Source organism: Acinonyx jubatus, chromosome B4 (assembly GCF_027475565.1).
Source record: "Acinonyx jubatus isolate Ajub_Pintada_27869175 chromosome B4, VMU_Ajub_asm_v1.0, whole genome shotgun sequence".
In the NCBI taxonomy this organism is placed as follows: domain Eukaryota; kingdom Metazoa; phylum Chordata; class Mammalia; order Carnivora; family Felidae; genus Acinonyx; species Acinonyx jubatus.
In genome coordinates this window covers 137,858,565-137,875,913 of record NC_069387.1, presented here as the reverse complement: position 1 = coordinate 137,875,913, position 17,349 = coordinate 137,858,565, and the positions used below count along the sequence as shown (strand labels likewise).

At 65.6% G+C, this 17,349-nt stretch overlaps 1 protein-coding gene across 2 annotated transcripts in view; it reads right to left on the bottom strand.

The window, feature by feature from the left end:
- Positions 1-256: 256 nt before the first annotated feature.
- TAFA5 (TAFA chemokine like family member 5) overlaps positions 257-17,349 on the bottom strand; it is a 188,769-nt gene continuing 171,676 nt past the window's right edge. For both annotated transcript variants that reach the window (XM_053199537.1, XM_027070413.2), the window contains exon 4: positions 257-2,260. In XM_053199537.1, the coding sequence (XP_053055512.1) occupies positions 2,252-2,260 (9 nt within the window). In that variant the 3' untranslated portion in view covers positions 257-2,251. The remainder of the gene's footprint in view (positions 2,261-17,349) is intronic.

Genomic DNA, 17,349 nt, shown 5'->3' with positions numbered 1-17,349 from the left:
GTGGGGGCTCTGCTTCTCCGTGTGCAGGGCCTGGCCTCTGTGTGGTGGGGGGGGGTGGTGGACACTCACACACAGGGTGACAGGGGCCCCGGAGTAGCTGCGGGCTGGGCACCGTCCGCTCAGGGAGCCGCCCTGCTGGCCCTGGAAGGAGGTCCCCGTGGCCACCTGTGCGCTGAGCTCTGTGGGCCTGTCGCCCCCCAGACGCACCTGCTGCAGCCCCTCCCAGGACACCACGGCCGGCAAACAAAAGCCATGCTTACCAAAGGAGTTTTTCTTTATTTTCATAATTTAGCTGAATCAACACAAAATTGAATACTGTAAAACAAGAAAAAAAAACCCGCTGTGTCGTCTTAAACCTCCAGTCTCTGCCTTCGAAGGGGTCTACACTGGCTGTGGGAGGAAATGCGCACAGGGAGGCGGCAGAGACGTGGGCGGGGCGAGAAGGCGGGACCCTCCCTCGGCCGCCTGCCACTTCGGCCACCAGAAACCGAGGTCCCCCCCCCCCCACCCCCGGCCGTGTCTTTCCCTCCAGGACACTCGAACCTCTACATTTGTGGTGACCAAAAGATAAATTAAATGCTCATGGATGTTGAAACGGGTCTAAATGGATCTTCTCTCCTATCTGTAGTCTATGGGTTGCTGGAACAGCTTCTATATATATATGTATATATTTTTTTTTTTTTTACTTTTTCTTTCTTTTTTTTCTTTTTTTTTTAGTAGCATCGAACTAGCATTAACACCTGTTAATCGGACTATCAGGTAGTGTAGTTCAGCGGAAACTCAGGAGAATGGAGGAACCCGGCGGACGACGGCCAGGGGACGGGGAAACAGAACTGCCCCTTGCTCACTGGGCCCGGAGACCCTGCCCTGCACCGAGGGCGCGAGAAGGTCGGGAGGGTCAGGCGCCGGCCATCCTCCGCACGCGGTGGCCACCCCAGCGTCTCAGCCGTCCGGCGTGAAGACAGAGCCAGCGGGGCGTGGACTGGGGTCGGGGGTCGGCTGCAGAGACCCCTCCAGACCCGCCATGTGGGGGTGGGGGGCGAGAACAAGGGACGAGGAATCCGTCGGAAGAGGACGCACACACCGCGTCCGCGGAGACGGGCAGGAGGGGAGCCGCGCCCTGGCCCGAGCCAGGTGAAGACAGCCGCGTCCCCGCTGGCGCCCGCCGCGGCTCCCGCGACGTCGGGCGCGTCCTCGGCTGCTGTCCCCAGAGTCCTGCGCTCGTGCCCGGCGGGGACCCCCCGCGCCCACCCCCCGGAACCTCCAGAGACACCGTGCTCTGCCGGCCTCTCGGGTCGTCCAGGGCTACCAACATGAACTGTTAAATAGGATTTTCTACAAATATACAGCATATAAAAACTGTTAAATATATAACTTTAGGCTTTGCAAAATACATTTAATGATCTCTTTCAAACAAGTGTTACTCGAGTTTTCTTTAATTTGCTTTCTGGAGCTAAATGGTGTATCAGAGGAGACAGCGGTCACGGGAGACCCAACATGCTCTTGGCGAATACTGGATTATCCCACTATCAGAAATGAGCTGCAGAGAGGCAGGTGTGACTGGTTAAAACAGAAAGTGATTTTAGTCGGTCAGGTCCATCTAAGCACAGCGCGCGGGGCGGGCGCCGTGGTCTGTGTCCCCGGCGAGGCGCACTCGCTCGCGGGGTCCGCGTGGGGGCGTCGCCGGCCGCGGTCCGCGGGGCTGTGTCCTCCGCCGGCTGGGCCCCTCTCAGGGCGCGCCGCAGTGTCCGTGGGGCGGACGCGCCCGCCAGGGCCGCCCTCCGCGCCCCGCCGGGGCCCCCGGCACGTCTCGGCCCCCGTGTCCCCCAGTCGGACCCAGGGACTCGGACGGTGAGGGTGAGTCCACGTTAAAATAGATTTGCTCTTTGGTCTATTGAGTAAATACTGAAAGGGTAAGAAAATAAAAGCGATTCGGACAGTCTGGGGCACAAGGAGAGGCCAGTCCTGCCCCGGGCCCGGCGCCACCCTTCTTCCCGGGCTGGTGAGGCCAGGCTCCCGCGGACGCCCAGCGCTGCCCCCGCTGTGTCCCAGGCCGGGCTCCTCGCTGCCGCGGACACACTCAGCTCAGAACGCCAGGGAAGCGGGCTGTCCTTGGCAGGCTACAGAGAAACGGACGGTGGGCGGGTGGCAGAGAACAGGTGGTGCCCACGGCGGACAGAGGGCCGTGGCTGAGGCGTGGACTCTCCAGGGAGCCAAGGCCACTCCCGGGGCCCCTCTGGGGCTGCGTTTGTCAGGAGACCTGAGGAACAGAGAGAAGAGAGTGTCAGCCCGCAGACACCAAGGGTCCCGGTCGGGAAGTAAGGAGCCCAGGGCACGCCCGCCAGGCTGGCCTCGGGCGCGGTGCAGTGCGCATCACGGACGCCCGTCCTTGTCCTTCCCCCGGCTCAGACCAGCGTACTTTCTCCAGGACATAACATCAGACTTCAGGTCTACACCTGCCACAGGGAGTCGCTCTGGGAAGCACCGTCCTTCCTCTGTGTCCCTGGTGGGGACCCCCACCCCTGCGCCGGGCGTGACCGCGGGCTCCCGCCCTGAGCACTGCTAGCCAAGGGCACGGCCTGTGCTGGACGGCAGTTTGGCTCTGAGCCCCACCCACCCGTTTCCCTAACGCCGTCTGGCGCTGTGCCATGCACACAGCAGGTGTTGCCTAATTGCGTGGCGACAAGTGATGGTAATGAAGTGTCGCAGGCCTGCAGAGCCTCTGGGAGGCCAGAGGTGGGCGGGATGCAAGCCCCTGGTTGGTGACGCCCCTGCATCCCAGAGTCCCAGCAAACATGTCAGGCTGAACACGCTCCCGGCCACAAAATGTGAGGTGATGGTCGCAAGCCACGGCTGTGGGGTGGGGAAAATGCCACCCTTAAAGCAGCAAAGGCAGAAAAGTGGGGGGCATGGGGGTCTCCCTAGACCAACACGGCCTCACACCACTGGACCTGCGACCAGAAGCCTGGTCCCAGGTCGTCCCAAATCCCCACGTGGCCCCTGTCTCCCTTGTCCCCCAGGGTGGCCCCAGGCCCAGGCAGGGACCCTGGGGCTCTGGTCAGGCACTCAGGGGCTGTCCCACCCTGTGCAGCCTCCCCGCAGGGGCCCCCAGGCAGGGGACGGGACACAGCACAGAGTGACGGCCGGGGTGGGGAGGCTGTCAGCCATCCCAGCTCAGCCTTCTCTCTCCACGCAGAGGCACCCCCCGCCTCCGGCTGGCCCCCATCCACACCCCACCTGCCTGAGGCCCCCACCACACTCCCACCCAACCCTGCCCGCCCCACAGGCCCCTGCCCCACCCCCGCTGGCCGCACCACGGCCTCTTAGCCTTCTCGCAAATTCTCAGTCCCACCAGGCCGGGCACGAGCGGTCCTTGCTCGTGGGGACCCTCTCCCCAGGTCCCCCTGCGGAGAAGCCCATCCTGATGGCGCCACCTGGAGTCGACCGTGCCCCGGCTGCTTACGCGGTAGGTGTGGGGGGGCCATCCTCAGGCCGGCCACGCCCCACCTGTCACCCCTGAGGACCCACTCAGGGAGTCTGGACACCTGGCCGCAGGGAGCCATCCCGGGACAGAACAGACGGTCTCCCGGGGACAGATCAGGCTGCACCTGGCACCCTTGGCGCCCCAGGCACCACGGAACAGAAGAGCCGGCTCGGCTCACTGCATCCAGATCCCCTACAGTGACCCCATTCTCCCCCGGAGGCCAAGGGCTCGTCTTCTCACTGACAGAGGCCGTGGTCAGAAGGGAGCAGGGCAGGGCCGGTGGGGCCTGGTCCCCACGAGCCACCGAGGGCGGGCGGCTTGTTTCTGTAACAAAACCTGGCAAAGCGTCTGGACCTTCCCCTGTGCCCGCTCCACCCCCACCAGCGCCCTCTGGGGTCTTACAGCTTCCTGCCCAGGCTCCCCCCGCCCCCGCCCCCGCCCCAGGCAGAGCGGAATCTGCGTGGGATCTTCGAGCACTGGGGAAACAGGGAGATGTTGGCTCTCATCCGGGATTGCGGCCACCGGAACCACGGGAACAGAGGTGACTGACGGGGGTGCGGCCTGACCCAGACCCAGGCCCACACGCAATGCGGCCGTGGAGCCCTGGCGGGGCAGGGCGGGTGGGGGAGGTGTCATCAGCTGGGCCCCTTGAGGGTTGGCTGAGCCCCAGCTACACATCTGCATCCTCCCATCGAGGTTCTGGACAGCAGAGGAGGGCGAGGGTGTGATGACCGGAGGTCAGCGACCCCTGAGTGCTTCAGGATCCACGCCTGAAATGGCCCCCGGGGGCTCGGGTGGCGGGGACCCCAGGCCCCCCACGGTCTGCCTGTGCGGGTCCTGCAGACGGGGCCAGCGGTGGGGGGGGGGGGGGTGGGCTCCTTGGGGTCATGAATACAGATGGCAGGTGGCGGCTGGAAGCTTTAGAAATCCGACAATTAAACCACATGAGCACTTGGTCGCATCTTTGCAACCAAAACGTATTGCTTTAATTGTCAAGATTCACTCTGTTCCCTGGAGCTCTTCTGGGGCCTGTGCCTCGGTCCCGTCCTTCAGCAGCTGCGTCCCCGCGCTTTCCAGAGAGGAATAACGAGACGGGTCTTGAGACAACGTGCCCCCTGAGGCTTGTCCTGCCGTCCGCTCCCCACCCCCCCCCCCCCGGGGCCGCCCTTGGCTCCCCAATCCCCTGCGTCACATGCAGGCCCTCCCCCTGCCTCCCAGAGCCCCCAGCACTTTGCGGGACCCTCGCCTGGCCGGGGATCCTCCCCCCGCTGCTCGGGATGTGCCCCCACCGTCCAGCCCGGCCAGGGAGGGCTGACGCAGACGCCTCGGGCACAAACCCTCACTGGCCCCCCAGGGCTCAACCGAGGGAAGTCTGCCTACTTTTCTGTTTCTCGTTCACGGGAGAACGGGGAAGGGCAAGCACGTAAACAACGAAATTCCACCGGCGTTTCCACATCCAAAGGTAAGTGTTTGGAAAATTCCAGCCCATCTCCTTCCCCAGTGCAGTGGTGTGCGCACGGGGGGGGGGGTGGGGAGCTAACTCCACGTGGCCCACGAGGCAGAAATGCCAGGTCCTCCGCAGGGCTGGAGGGGGAATCCCTCACCGTCTCCTGCGACACCGGGTGAGACCCTCCATTGAGATGTGGTTCCTCTCGCTTTGCTCACGGCGCCCGCGCCCTCCCCACAAGGCTGGGGGGGCACCACGCGGGCCAGCGCTGCGGCGAGGGGGCCGTGCCCCGTACAGCCGGACCCGTGTCACTTAACCTTCCCAAGGCCACGGCTTCAACCCCCACACGCTGCCCCCTGCCAGCCACAGGGACACCAGGCACGGTCAGTGCTGTCGTTCGCTCCTTGGAAATCAAAGCCGGCCCCTCCCACTGACCCAGGAGCAAAGCCCCGGGTGGATACGTTCTGTCCCCGCAGGCCCCACGTCCACCAGCACACTCAGCCGGCCTCCCGTCAGGGTCACGAACTCCAGGGCTTTAGCGCCTCCAGGCCTGTGAGCTGGGGCGCTGCCCAGCCCCGGGCACCCCGCTCCCCCGGCCCTGCTTCCTCAGCATAAAACGGGAATCGGGTGTCCTTGCCACAGGGCCCAGGAGGCGGTGACCCTCCTCCTCGGGGGCCTGGGGGTGGTCAGTGCTGGGTCCCGAGGCCAGGACGTCTGGAGCGTCATGCGGGTGCTCTCCCCTGACAGCTCGGCCTCGGTGTTCCCCACGGACGGGAGAGGGCGTTCACCGCAGCTGTGGGCTGGGGCCTGCCCACCGTCACCGGGCGGGACCACCAGGGCAGCGCCAGGTGGACACCTGGCCGTCGGGGTCGCTGGTGAGGCGGCAGGAGCAGGGCCTGGGAACCCACAGACCCGGAAGGCAGACGGTGGTCTCGGGAGCCGGGTCTCTGCAGCCCAGCTGCCCTCCTCCAGGCCGGCTGCCCTGATCTCGGGCGTCTGGGGACCACTGACAACACAGCCTGCTGTGAGCAGGGGACATGCCTCCTCCCAGAAGCTCGTGCCGCTCGCTCGCTCGCTCGCTCATTAGCCACAGATTTCAGAGAACGCTGCCACTGGTCTCCAGCACTCCCACACACACGGATGTTTTCATCACTGCAGTGGCTCTGAAGACGCCAGGGATCTGGAGCCCGTGCACCGCATGAGGCCCCAGGCAGAGGGGGGCCGCGGACCCGCCCCGGGTGACAAGGCCTGGGGCCCCGGGCCACCACACCGCACGCCGGCCCTGCAGAGCTGAAGGACGGGCTTCGTCTCCCGGAGAGGGCGTCCCGGGGCGGGGGGGCGGTGTCCCCTGGCAGAGAGCCCGGGGTGGCGGGTGGGGGTCCCGCCCGAGGGTGAGGCCGCGTCTGACCCGGGCCGGGCAAGGCTTCCCTGTCCTGCTCTCACGTCAATGCTGGAGACCCAGGGTTCTCCGCGGAACGCCCCGCCTCGTCTACCTCTGCCAGCACAGAGGGAGGCGGCCCCTCGAGGATGATGCAACCCTCAGGCCCCGCGTCTCCGGAGGGTGTGCCCCAGGCCAGCCCTTGGGCCGCGAAGCTCGATGCAGGACCCCCAGAGCACGGCCTCCAACCAAGCGCGGGGCCGGCTGCGGTGGGGGCGCTATGCGGCCACCAGCTCACACACCAGCCTGTCCCTCCCACGGCTGGGGCCAGGCCTCGTGTCCGCTGTGAGACAGGACCCAGGCAGCACCTGGCTGGCAGGGCGTGTTGAGGATTCCGGGGCCGGACTTAAGCGCCGGCCCTGGTGCAGGAGGGCAGCCCGTCGGCACGAGAGCCAAGGACCCGGGGGCGGTGTCGGGAGCCACCCCAGCCCGCCCTGCCCTCCACCGATAAGCCTTCACGACCCTACTGTCTAGGGCCTCACAGTTCCCTCCCTCAGCAGTTTGCACCCCGAGGCCTGTCCTGGGTCCCCACACGTCTGTCTGTCTGTGCAGACCGACCGGCATCATCCGGTTTCTCAGCAGCTGTGCCCCGTGCCGGCTCCCCTCCCTGGGCCACAGGCCCCCACCCACCACTGCCGGCCGTGTTCCTGTCTGCCTCTGCGTCGCTTGGCCACGGGCCTTCACCCCCTCCGGCCTCACATGCCATGCCCCTGGGTGGACTGGGGGACGGATGGCGAGCACGGCGGAGCTGAGGTGCCCCCAGCCTCCGTCCCGCTCAGGCCAGGCTTCCCTGGGCTCTTGGAGAGAGAAGCCTGAGCCCAGCAAGTCCGGGCAGAGCAGAGGCGGGCGTGGCTTTCCTCCTCAGTGAGCATCTCTCCTCCTTCTGCCTCCGGGCACAGGGCCGAGGGCAGCACGCAGAGGGCACCTGCACGAGGGCCAGTCCGGCGCGAGGCCTTTGTCGTCAGAGCCCCAGTCCCCTTCCCCACCATGTGCCTGGCCCCCAGAGACGGACGGGTGGGGTGGCCTGACCCCCACAAAGTCCCGGCCCGGCCCACAGCTGGTGATGGCCACCAACTCCTCCCTAGGCCTGGTGACAGGGACTGAGCTGCAGTCAGAGCTGCGGTGACGGGTCCGGCGGGCCTGGAGACAGGGTCCTCGCAGGTGTGGGCAGAAGCCAGCAGGGCGCTCCCGGCCCTGGGGGGGAAGCGAGAAGCGTGTCCAGCTCAGGAACCTTAGGTGGAGGCCCCTCTAGGGACCTCCCAGGGCTCCTGGCTCGTGGCCTGTGCGGGTGGCCACAGCTCAACCAAAAGCTGACGTGTGGGGGCCTCTGCCTGCGGCACGACATTGCTGGGCCCGGGGAGCGGCCTCACTGGCCTCTGGCTCCCTTCCTCGGGAACGCCCGCTTCTGTCACACCCTGATGTCGGCCGGCCCACACAGGGGACCCCGGCTGCCCCCTCCCCTGGGGACCGCATAGCTGAGCTCCAGTGACCACATGGGCTCCCACCTGCTCGGGGACATGTGGAGCCGGTGAGCCCCGGGCTTGGAGGGACCGAGAGGGCCATCGGACCATCAGGCTGCAGGGAGAGTCCCCTGTGAATAGCCCCGCCTCTCGAGAGCGCGTCCGTCCTGGGGGGCCCCCCTCACCCACACACTCGAGGGCTCAGGACTCGGCACCTGGGTCAGCGGCCTGGGGCCCTGCGGCTGTGACACCCCTGCCCTGGGGAAGGGTCCCATGTGGGTGGTTCCTGTGCCCCTCGGCCGCAGGAAGATGCTCACGGACAAGCCACCTGCGCGCGGTGCCTTGTCAGCTCGCGGGCCGGGATGGTGCTGTGGGCCGCCAGAGCCCCGTCCGGGGGTCGTTCCGCCCACCCCGGAAAGTTCTGCGGTGACAGGCAGGTTTCTCTCAGTACTCGGTCGTCTAAAAACATGACAGAACTTTCCAGCCCGAGTCCAAGGTGCGGCATTTTCTGTTCCTCGTTAAAAGCTTGCGTTTGACGCGAGGTCAGGACCAGGCACCTGTATTCAAGAACGCGCCGTTCTGGATTGAGAGCCCTGAACAAAAGGTCCTAATAAACAGCAGACACGCAGACACCGTGAGACACGGAGGCGACGGCAGCCTGCCTGGATAGAGGCTCGGAAAGAGCTGTTGCCATGGGGAAGATAAAGACATAAGCAAGGAAGAAGCTTCTGGAAAGGCCACGCGTCATCCCGCCGGGTCCCGCCACCCGTGCGTGGTTTCCTCTCTGGGACTGTTCCCTGAAGCTGTATGGCCAGTCCACACACAAGGAAGCCTGGACCCCATGTTCTCCCCAAACCCAGGCTCATCAGAGTGACCGGACTGGCCGTGGCTTGCCCGACGTGGCTGACGGCAGCTCCTTGGGGTCACCGAGTGGGTTGGCGACCTCAGAGCAGCCCCCGCATCCTCCGTCCCGACGTGTGAGCGGCACAGGCGTGTCTGGGCCGGGCGAGGCGCGCTCCATGCACCCTGCGGTGGGTCCCCGGGCGTGGGCTCACCAGGTCCACCCCTGTCTGTCCTTCCTCTCAGCCTGCGACTCACTGCGTCCCGGGCTCACTCTGCAGGGCGCTGGGTGGGTTCCAGTGGGCGTGAGGTCTTGCCTGGCTCTTCGGGGAGGTGAGGCTCTGACACCGGTCAGGAGGCTGATCGGCCTGGGGGGCCGGGCGGGGAGCCCCCTGAGCACAGGCCTGACCACAGGGATGGAGACGCGAACTGAGACGGTCCCCTCAGATGACAGGCTCGGAGGCCCCTCCTGCTCCTGCTCTAGAATGAGGCTAGACCACGTGGCCACCACACGTGTCCTGGGGCCACGGCCGGACCACTGCTTCCCAGGGTCTCTTAGCACCAGGTCGGGGCTCGCGTCCAGGGTCTTGGCACTGCTCGGCTGTTTATGATCTAAGCACCCTTACTTCGGTGCTGCCTGCCTCAGTTTCCCCAGGTGTAAACACATCCCCACCCCCCCACTTCCTGTTTATAAACCATCAGAGCAAGTCTGACGGAGCCAGCACCAGACAACTGCCTCTAACGCTGAAAGGAAGAACAGCTGAGGTTCTAGGGTCCCCCGAGCAGGTGGTGAAGAGCCCAGCCCTCCACCCAAAAGGGTTTCTGCTCATCCTGCGGCTGTGTGTGCAACTCGCTCTTTCCTCATCGGGGCGGGTTGGGGGCGGCCCCGGGGGCTGACGGGGGGGTGGGGGGTGGGGCGGGGGCGGCCCCGGGGGCTGATCCCTCGGGCCCCAGAGCACCTGGACGCTGCCTCCAACACATCCCGGGTGAGGTTCCTGAAGGCCCCGTTTCTGCTCTGAGCATCCGCATGTCTCCGGGCCCCCTGTCCCCCCCCCCCCCCGCTCACCTGTGCCCCCTTCCTCTTCACATCAGCTCCGAGCAAGCCCCCCGCGGGCCGACCCTCTACTGCCCACATCCTCCGCTACCAGGTGTGTTCCCCAAGGCAAGACCTGTGCTCGTGGGGACACGTTCCTTATGTATTTCTGGAGCCACAGACGGCCTGGCACGCGCTGTGTGTGTCCAGGGAGGGAGGGAAGGAAGGACGGAAGGAAGGACGGAAGGAGGGAGGGAGGAAGCAGTCCCAGAAGCTGACGGACCCGGATCTGTGGGCAAACCGCCAGTGTCCACACGGCTGAGCGATCCCGGGCCGGGCTCTGGGCTGGGGGACAGGACGTGCTCGTAAGGCACGGGCTTTGGAGCCGGTCTGCCCAGGTATGAAGGGCAGCCTGTGAGCTGGGCCCTCTTCTTAACCTCCCTGGGGGATGAGGCCAACATCCACTTCAGGGGCTTGGGGGTCCCGGGGCGGAGCCACGGTGGGAGGAGCCTCAGAGAAGGGCCAGGAGCCTGCAGGTGCTCTCAGACACGCCCACCGTCAGGCCCCTGCCCTCCGCGCTCTGGGTCCCTGTGCCCTTCTCTGTGACACCGGGACAGGACGGGTCTCCCCGCCAGTGTGGGGTGTGGTCCTGGTTTGTTTGGTTTTAAGAAAAAACACGCAGTTTCATTCTAAGAGTTTCGCGTAAGCCAGACGACGGGGGTGGGCCATGGCGAGGACACAAGACGCGGTGACATGGACCCAGCAGCCGCCGTCTGGATGGGAGGGGCGGTACCAGTGACCCGGCAGCTGACACCGCAGGCCGGGTGGCTCCAACCACAGACCCTCGTCCTCTCTCCGCCGGAGCCGCGTGGGGATCCAGGCGTGGGCGGGGCTGGTCCCTCGTGAGGCCCGTCTCCCTGGCGTGTGGACGCCGACCCTTCCCCGTGTCCTCGTGTGGCCTTTCTCTGCATGTGTGGACCCTGTGTCCCTTCTCACCAGGACACGGGTCCTGAGGGATCAGGGCCCCGCCCGCTGACCTCACCCGACCCTAATGTAAAGGCTCGACTTTGAACCCACAGCTGCTCGGGCAGATCTGACCCTCGGGTCCGAGTGATGGGAAGCTTCTCAGCTGGTGTCACCCACACAGGAATTTCTGAAGCGCATCACTCTTGCCTTTCGTGCCCCACACACACGGGTCTGGGCTCGGTGGTCTGCCAGCCAGATGGTCTGACTGAATCCTGACCTCTCGGAGCCTCAGTTTCCCCGCCGGTGAGGTGATGATGATGCCCAGGGTTGGGGGGAGGCTGGGGGTCCATCCAAGTGCTGGGGGCGGGGCCCTCACCGGCTCCGGTGACCGAGGAAACCTCCCAGACGTCGGTTGGAGAAGCCCCAGGACAGATTGGATTCAGCCCGGGTTCCAAGGCTGCCAGTGTCACCTCTACATGGAGGACACGAGCCATGGCTCCGGGCCCGCTCACGTCCCAGCAGCCACGCGCGCAGACCCCCGAGCCCCGAGCGGGCCGAGGAGCCGGCCGTGCACCTGATGGAGGCGGCAAAGACACGGCTTCCCCGGGCGGCTCTCACGTCCGGAGGCCAACATGCGACCGGGGCTTAGGGGGCGAGGACCAGGGGCCACCCCGCCGCGGCCGAGGGGAGATGCGGCCCTTGGGGGCCTCCTCTCCCCTCTCCCTCCACCTGCAGAGGCAGCGGCCAGCATCTCCCCCGCTGCCCTCCCACGGCCGCTCCCCTGCCGCCCCCTACAAGGACATCTGTGGCCACACGTGGAGCCCCCCAGACGATCCCCACCCCACGGCCCCTGCTTCAGATCACGTCTGCAAAGTGCTCCCTGGTTTCTAAGGCCACGTTCCAGGCCCCAGAGCAGGACCTAAACGTGTCTGGGGGCCGTGGGTCAGATCGTCACAAACACTCACTAATTCCAGAAAGAAACCTCCTTCCCGGAGTGGTCAGGAGGACGAGCCCTTCCTCCTCTGTCCCCGCAGGGGCAGCAGAGGGCCTCCCGCAGGAGAGGCCAGACGAGAGGCCGGGCTCCCTGCTGCTGGTGCACAGCTGCCCCTCGGGTGACCGGGCGGGTGTAAGGGGGGCTACACAGCTGCCCCCGACCAGGATGAGGTCCGGACTCTCCCTTCCCTCTGGACCTTCCCCACGGGGTCATCCTCAGCCCCACATCTGGTCGTTGGGCTCCACACGATGAAGCTCGTGGGCCCGTGTGTTTATGAACCGAATCCTGAGTCTGGGATATCCGCGACACCTGACCCCGTGGAGGGGGCACGACCCTCCCCCGTGGGGGGGGGCACGACCCTTCCCAGAGGAGCCCGTCTCCCGCACACAGAACACAGAGCGCCTGGGATCTCGCAGCGGCTGGGTGGGGTCTGAGGACACGGCCCTGGGGAAGGAGGTGCCCCAGCATCCCCGGGGCCGAGCCAGTGGGCCTGCCCTCCCCAGGTCACCCTGCTGGGACAAGCTGCTGCTTCTAGGACGGTCGGCCCCTCCTCCACCTCTACCGCTCGTCAGCCACGGTCCGGCGGTGCTTGGCGGGATTTGCTGACCACCCTGGGATGATGACGATGCTGCTGTCCGGCTATTGCGGGAGCAGTTAGGAGGCACAGAGTGAAGCTTGTCATCCCCCCGAACCCACAACCCACAAGGGCACATGCTAGGCCCCCTGCTCTCTGTGAAATGTCCCCTCAATCAGGGGGGGCCCCGTGAGGACACATAACACACTGGACTCTGACCCAGGCTCAGGACCTCCGGCCGGTGCTGGCTGGACCCTTTCTGAGGCGGTTCAGAAGGTTCTGTGCTCTGCACAGGGGAGCCCGGGTGGGGGCTGAGCCTGACAGGCTGGGGGCCGCCTGTCCTGGCCCGGCGACCTCACAGCACGTCCCTGCTGCCTACTAAGCGGCGTGAAGCTGTCAGCGCCCCTTGTGACCAGAGAGAGCAGCCGGGCACTGTGTGGTCATCCCCGCAACTCAGGGATGGGCCCGGGGAGCCAAGCAGGAGAAGCTGGGGGACCCCAGGGCCCCTGTTCCCCATCTGCAAGGCCCCTGAGCCACCCAGCTTTCCCCGGGCCTGAGGAGATGGGCCGCGAGACGAGCTCCTTGCTGAGCGGAGCAGGATCCCGGAAGAGGTTGGGAGGACTGCGGGCAGCCTAGGCGGGGGAGGGATCGCCGAGAATCCCCGAGAGTCAGCACGTTTGGTGCTAATCAGACTCCCACTGGCAGAACAGCCCAGGCCGTCCCAGGACAGGCGCGGGGGCAGGTCCCCAGACCTGGCTGATTCAGCGCCCGCCTGCCAAGGACACAGATCGTGGATCGCGGTGACTGAACTGAACCGTGTGGGGCAGGGGGGTCGGGTGGGGGGCGGTGGTGGTGCTGGGAGGCGTGCACGGCAAATACCAGGCAGAGACGGCGCACAGAGACGGCGGGAAAGCAAGCACACGCGGAGGACGGAGCCACCACGAACCCCTTTCCCCAGATCTGTCTTAATGTGTGTCTTTTTCAGTCATTCTGCTCCCAAGCAGGGAGTCTGAGATCAGAGTCACCTCGGGGTGCACGTGGATTGCCGCAGACACCTAAGCTGTGTCACCCCTCGTAACACCTGCTGCTCAGCCCGGCCACGAACACGGAAGCGGTCGGCTGCTCTAGCCGGGGCCTTGGGGGAACGCAGGCTGGCAGTGATTGCGCAGCCCTTCTGTGCCATGAGGCAGAGAGCCGGGGGAAGAACTGGGGCGGGTGGTGCCAGGGCCGCACCTGGGAAGGAGTGTGCCCTTCCCTTCAACTTCTACAGCGAGAGCCAGAAGGAGTCTCGGACTCACGTTACCTCCCGCAGCTGAGAACTGGAGGAACATGAATTCACTGCTCAGCTAAACAGTGTAGCTTCTCTCTCTAGAAAATAAGACCTTTTTGAATCTCATATGGGAAAACTATATTTCTTTCTTTACAGCGGCTTTTTCCTTCCTTTCCTCATAGCTGTCTTTCTTGGGGTCCATCTCCCTGGAGAAGTTTCTAGAAAGTCTGGTCCAGCTGGATCCTAGCTCAGATGGGCTCTCGGGAGCTGACTTGGTAGATATCAGTCTGCTATTTCTATTGAGTGGCCGCTGCTATAGGAAAGCCACGTTTTCTCCTCCTTGGGGAGGGCACCCACGCATCACGGGGCCCCTGGTTTGGTGTCACGGACACCACGGACACTAGCATCCGTTTCTAAGACTAAGACAAGGGCGGCTGGGAAGGCGAGACCTTGATCGAAGGAGAGGGTGGTGAGGAGGGTTTTGTGCCTTCGAGGCAGAGTCACAGCTGAGCCTTGGGCTCTGACCCCACGTTTGCTCACCAGGCCCTTACGGAGCGACCAGCCGCTGTGCCCCGGAAATACCAGGGTGCTGCGTGACCGGGAGCCTCACTGGCTCCTAGGGCCCCCCCGGCTTTTCTGTGACGAGGACCCCATTTTATTTTAATGTTTATTTATTTTTGAGACAGAGAGAGACAGAGCATGAGCGGGGGAGGGGCAGAGAGAGAGGGAGACACAGAGTCGGAAGCAGGTTCCAGGCTCCGAGCTGTTGGCACAGAGACCGACGCGGGGCTCGAACCCACGAACTGCAAGATCATGACCTGAGCCAAAGTCGGATGCTCAACCGACTGAGCCACCCAGGTGCCCTGAGGACCCCACTTGAGAGAGCTACAAAGAGATGGGGGGCTGATTACCTGCCCAGTGGACACAGGCCCCCCATAGACACATGGAAAAGAACACCAGTGTAGGTGTGTGCAGAGGTGTGGCTGTGTGTACACGTGAGAGTGTGTGTGCAGGCGGGGTGGGCGTGTGGCTGTGTGTGCACATTGGACGCGCCTGCCCCCCTCCCCCCCTCCGCCCTGGAGGGTCTTTGCGGGGCCGTCCTGACTCTGGGCTCAGATTTGGTGGGAGGTGCTCACACGGTCCAGGACCCATGGCAACAGCGGCCTCCCCTGGCGAGTGCAGAGCGTGGGCCACCCCAGCCCGGTGGCTTTCAGCCTCTCTCACTGTGTCCCTGCCCCGTCTGGTCTATCTGTACTTGGTCCTGAGACCTCGCAGGCTGCTGGGGACCAGCTACAGGGCAGGTCTGAGCTGGCGCTCCCCATCTTCTCCTGTGGCCGGACACCCCCACGGGGGACGTCTCTGGGGCTCACAGACCCGGCCACAGCTCTCCTGGTGCCAGGCAGGTTTCCATGGCCCGCCTTTCCCTTCCTTCTGGGGCCACAGATGAGCCCCCATCCTCTCCCCTCGTGCGTCCCAGGCAGCTCTTTGCCCAGAAAAGTCTCCACACTGGGGCCTCTCTGTTGCCCTCCCTGCAGAGCTCAGGAAAGGCACCCAGCAACCCATAGCCTCAGTTTCTACATCCACTAAATGGGACTCTGAAAAGGGACTGGCCAGACAGTTTCTGCAGAGGCACGATTCCCCCTCGTCATGCAGGAGTGGAAATGGGAACGGTCAGTTGTCCAAGGAGCTACTCAAGATCGCACGACACACTTTTCCGCGCACGTGTGGCAACACTGAGGTCGTTCTTGAGTCGGCCCGCGGGCTCCTCGTCTGGGCTCTCGTGCACGCACAGGGCCCCCTGAATAAATAAAGGGAGGCTCGTCCCTTAGGTCCCAAATAGAGGTTTCACCGTGCGCAGCGGTCTACAAGGAAGCCTGTTCCGCCCTGAAAAAGCCCCAGCCTCAGCCCGGCCTCCCGCGTCTCAGGGAATCGCTCCCACCCAGCCTGAGCCCCCGGAGCCCACCGGCGGCTCACTCCCCGCCCGCGAGGGCCACTGGCAAGGTGCCAGAAGCCAGCACAGCCCGGGGCTGCGGGCACGCGGGATGCCACATGAGGCGCAGAGAGGGACGGCTCTAAAATCCGGAAGGATCCTGCGTCCACGGTTTCGTTGGCTGTTTAAGTTCTTACTCTGCTTTTTACAAACGGAAAGCAGAAGGCACAGATGGTGCCAATGCAAGAAAGTCGGCAGGGATGCCATGAGTGGGGCCCGCCCAGTGTCCCCCCCAGGGCCCCAGGTGACACAGGGACCCGTCCAGTGACCTCCCAGGGCCCCAGGTGACACAGGGACCCACCCAGTGACCTCCCAGGGCCCCAGGTGACACAGGGACCCGTCCAGTGTCCCCCCAGGGCTCCAGGTGACACAGGGACCCGCCCGGTGACCTCCCAGGGCCCCAGGTGACACAGGGACCCGCCCAGTGTCCCCCCCAGGGCCCCAGGTGACACAGGGACCCGCCCGGTGACCTCCCAGGGCTCCAGGTGACACAGGGACCCGCCCGGTGTCCTCCCAGGGCCCCAGGTGACACAGGGACCCGCCCGGTGACTCCCAGGGTCCCAGGTGACACAGGGACCCGCCCGGTGACCTCCCAGGGTCCCAGGTGACACAGCGACCCGCCCGGTGTCCCCCCAGGGCTCCAGGTGACACAGGGACCCACCCAGTGACCTCCCAGGGCCCCAGGTGACACAGGGACCCGCCCGGTGTCCCCCCAGGGCTCCAGGTGACACAGGGACCCACCCAGTGACCTCCCAGGGCCCCAGGTGACACAGGGACCCGCCCGGTGTCCCCCCAGGGCTCCAGGTGACACAGGGACCCACCCAGTGACCTTCCAGGGCCCCAGGTGACACAGGGACCCGCCCGGTGACCTCCCAGGGCTCCAGGTGACACAGGGACCCACCCAGTGTCCCCCCAGGGCCCCAGGTGACACAGGGACCCGCCCGGTGACTCCCAGGGTCCCAGGTGACACAGGGACCCGCCCGGTGACCTCCCAGGGTCCCAGGTGACACAGCGACCCGCCCGGTGTCCCCCCAGGGCTCCAGGTGACACAGGGACCCACCCAGTGACCTCCCAGGGCCCCAGGTGACACAGGGACCCGCCCGGTGTCCCCCCAGGGCTCCAGGTGACACAGGGACCCACCCAGTGACCTCCCAGGGCCCCAGGTGACACAGGGACCCACCCAGTGTCCCCTCAGGGCCCCAGGTGACACAGGGACCTGCCCGGTGACCTCACGTGGCCCCAGGTGACACAGGGGCTGGGACGGCTGTGGCCCACCAGCGGGCCCGCCCGGGCAAACGCCCACCTGGGAGGGGGCACCGGGGCCCACACGGCTGGAATGCCCCGGTGAGATCTGGTCATGCAGGTCACAGAGGTCACAATGTGTGGGGGGTGTGGTTCAGATGCTCGGGTTCCCACTGGGAGTCTCTCCGCGATCTGAGAAGTCACGGCGACATTCGAGGAAGCTCCCTGCTGCCCCTCCCCAGCCTGCCCTCTGCCCTGAGAGCAGGGGCCCGTCCGGCCCTGGCAGAACCCACAGGGACCGCCCCGGACTCATGACCATGTGCTGGGCCCCTCGTGGGTCTCCAACAGGACTGCCCCCGACCCCTTCCACGGAGGGGCGTGTGGACACCTCGTCTGTTCTGGGAGGACCCCCTCTGTCGGCTGCTAGCAGGCAGGTGAGGGCCCTCCATCCTGAGCCAGGCTCTGGCCCGCAGACCCCGCAGGGGCGCCCGCTCTGTCTGCTCTGCTGGTGTGTCACCGTCCCGCTAACGCTGGATTAGGGAAGGTGACGGCTCCACTTGGTCCTCTCGAGGCCGGGACCCCCGGCAGCTTCCTGCCCAGGTGCCGCCCGG